We start from the raw sequence: 3,023 nt of genomic DNA on the forward strand, positions 1-3,023 counted from the left end.
AGAAAGAATATTCAACACATCGATGCTCGATTTTTCCTTAGGATCATCTGATTATTTCACACTATTTTATTTCCAATTTATTGATTTAATTTGAGATAAATATTCCCTTCATTTAGAAATCTTCGCATTTATCCAGAAATCATTATCCCACGCGGCATTGCTCCATTCTTTAGCTAAAAATAATGGCCATGAATATATGAATATATGGTGGATGGATATCCAATCTAGCAATGAATATATGGAGTAGTTGCACCTGTTTGTAGATGAGCAATAAACGGCAAAATAATAAACATATACAGTACTAAATGGAATTAAACAAAGCACATAAATCGAGCGCCACCGGCAGGCCAAAGGTTTATTTTCTGCCAAAGTATCAGCCCATTGCATGGAATGCAGAGTAAATGCAATACATTAAACGTGAAAATAAATTCGAAATCCAGCCTCTTCGATCGGGGTGGATTGAAATTTCGAGCATTAATCGCCATTGAATAATTCTCCAACCATTTCCCAACGACGCCAATTAATAGGAGGAATCAATAAATAGTGATCCTTAAACACAGCCTCTACGCCCTACCAGGTCACTGACACGTGGGCCCCGCGTGTCGGTCGTGCCGGCGGCCTCCCGCTATATATAGGTGCACCCCACCAGGAACTGCCCAACACCCCACCGATCGATTTCTGCAGGAGAAACACAGAGACTAGAGAGAAGCAGAGCAGAGGCTCCAAACCACCGCCGAGAAAGGGTCAGAGAGAATGGCGGCGGAGGTGAGCTCTATCGCCAGGATGCTGCGCGGGGAGGCGGTGAAGAGGGGCGTCGCTGGGCCCAAGTCGGAGATGGTGACGATGGACCTGCTTGGCGGTTGCGGCGGCGACAGCGCTGGCGGCAGCGGCGGAGATGACGAGGTCGTCGACCTCGAGGTGAAGGTGCCCGTCGGCTGGGAGAGACGGCTTGACCTACTGGTGAGTTATCCTCTTTTCTCGCTCGTTCTGTTCGTTTCTTCGTCTCTGATCTTCCGATCTCATGGGGGTTCGTTCATACGCGAACATGTTTCACTTGCATGTTTGGTGCTCAATTCATTCTCGTGCGTGTGGTTCAATCCCGTCGTGACGAAATTTGGAGAAGCATAATTCGTTAGATTACAGAGATTTTGTTGTTGGATTGTTTACCTTGAATTACTCGATCAGTTTTAGATTGCTTACCATGAATTTCTGGATTCGTGCAGTCCGGCAAGACGTTCCTGACGCCTCACCGCCACCAGGCCGTCCAAGGCAGCCATCAGGACCTCAACCTGCCTCCCCCGTCCGCCGCGGCCACCACCACTACGAACTCCGCCGCGGTCTGCACCCTCGACATGGTCCGCTCCGCCCTGGAGCGTGCTGCCGCCGTGCGGTCCGCCCCCTCGCCGGCCACTTCGTCGTCCTCCTCCGCCTCCACCTCCACTTCGTCCTCCTCCCTGGGCAAGCGCAACCGCTCTCCACCGGCAGCTGCAACCACGGAGTCGCCCGTGAACCCGGCCATGCTCGCGGCCGCGTGCCCATCCTGCCTCACGTACGTGCTCGTCGTCGAGGCCGACCCTCTGTGCCCCCGCTGCGATGCCAGAGTGCCGCCGCTTGCCAAGACGTCCGGCGCCGACGGCAGCGGGAAGAAGCCCAAGATCGACCTCAACTTTGCCGCCGATGAGACCGAGTGAAAGGACAAATATGAAAAGAGAATTCGATTTTTTCTTTCTTTTTGGAAAAGTTTTTTCCAGCCAATTTATCTCTTGATAAGTTTTTAGAATATTCACCAGAAACAATTTACATGTTCTACAGTAGAAAATTATCGTTGTAGGATCAAATCAGACATGAAAGGTTCATGTCTTCTGTCTGATTTGTAGCTGCACAAACTAATACCAGCAGGTTCATGTCTTCTGTTCATTCATTCTCATGATTTCTTTTCTAGGTCCTCCATTATGTGGATGTGCAAATTACTACCACTAGGATGCAAAATATGCAGTGCAAAATTTATGTATGGCAATTAATTAATAATAACTTAATTGGCATAGCAACTGAACTGGATCTTGGTGGCCGAATTATTAATACAGTTTAATTTCTTCGTCAATAGAGAATATATAGTAGGTTATCTTACAAGAAAATATCCATACGCGTAGTCTGGAGATTTATACTGTAGCGCGAAGTATTGTATCCATCATGTAGAACAATTGTATGTACTCTGGACATTTGATACTTGTAGCGAGTACGTGAGTGTTGTATCAATGATGTAGAACAATTGTATTTCCAAAAAAAAAAAATGATGTAGAGCAATCCTGATACGTAGGTGGTCTCACCGATCCAACCTTATCAACGTGAGAACGATGTGGAGACGCCTATTGGGCAAGAACTGATATCTAGACTGCCACCAAATCCAAATCTGTATGGGCGATTAGTATTTTTTTTTTCCGAAACGCAGATATGCAGTCACCTTTTAAGGTGGTATATATATATATATGCTCTTTGTTCTAAGTACCACATTTTTTTAACATTGGTACAACTACACTCTACCATGTAAACGTAACACCATATAGCTGATCAAATCAGGAAAAACTTTGAGAACCAGTTGAAAAGTTGAAGAACTAGACTAAAATTGTGAATCGCCAAAAGCAAGTCATCGAAATAATTCTACACAATGTGCGTCTCAAAATGTAAGAAATAATTTCATGTCGACAAGGTGAACAGAACAAGAATATCATTTCTCGCCCAAAAGACAAAGGTGGTCTAAGCATGCATACAGGTCTTATAGAGATCAAAAAACAAATGTTTATTCACAAGTGGTTGTTTAAACTCTTGAATGAGGAAGGACTATGGTAAAGTACTAAAATATAAATACATCCACTCTAAACCCTCTCTCAAGTTAAACGAAAACGAACCAATTCAAGATTTGAGAAGGGTCTAATGTGAGTTAAGGATAATTTCTTTTGTAGATGATCTTTTGAGGTCGGTAACGACCAAACCACCAAATTTCGGGAAAACCCGCGGCTAGGAGA

General features: G+C 44.9%; 1 protein-coding gene across 1 annotated transcript; it reads left to right on the forward strand.

The window, feature by feature from the left end:
• The first annotated feature begins 673 nt into the window (after positions 1–673).
• Positions 674–1,921, forward strand: LOC124675538. Its single transcript, XM_047211620.1, has 2 exons — positions 674–960; positions 1,224–1,921. Exons 1-2 carry the CDS (start codon positions 754–756, stop codon positions 1,689–1,691), a joined length of 675 nt encoding a protein of 224 aa, XP_047067576.1. The 5' UTR covers positions 674–753; the 3' UTR covers positions 1,692–1,921.
• Positions 1,922–3,023: the final 1,102 nt, after the last annotated feature.

This window comes from Lolium rigidum, chromosome 7 (assembly GCF_022539505.1).
Source record: "Lolium rigidum isolate FL_2022 chromosome 7, APGP_CSIRO_Lrig_0.1, whole genome shotgun sequence".
Lineage (NCBI taxonomy): Eukaryota > Viridiplantae > Streptophyta > Magnoliopsida > Poales > Poaceae > Lolium > Lolium rigidum.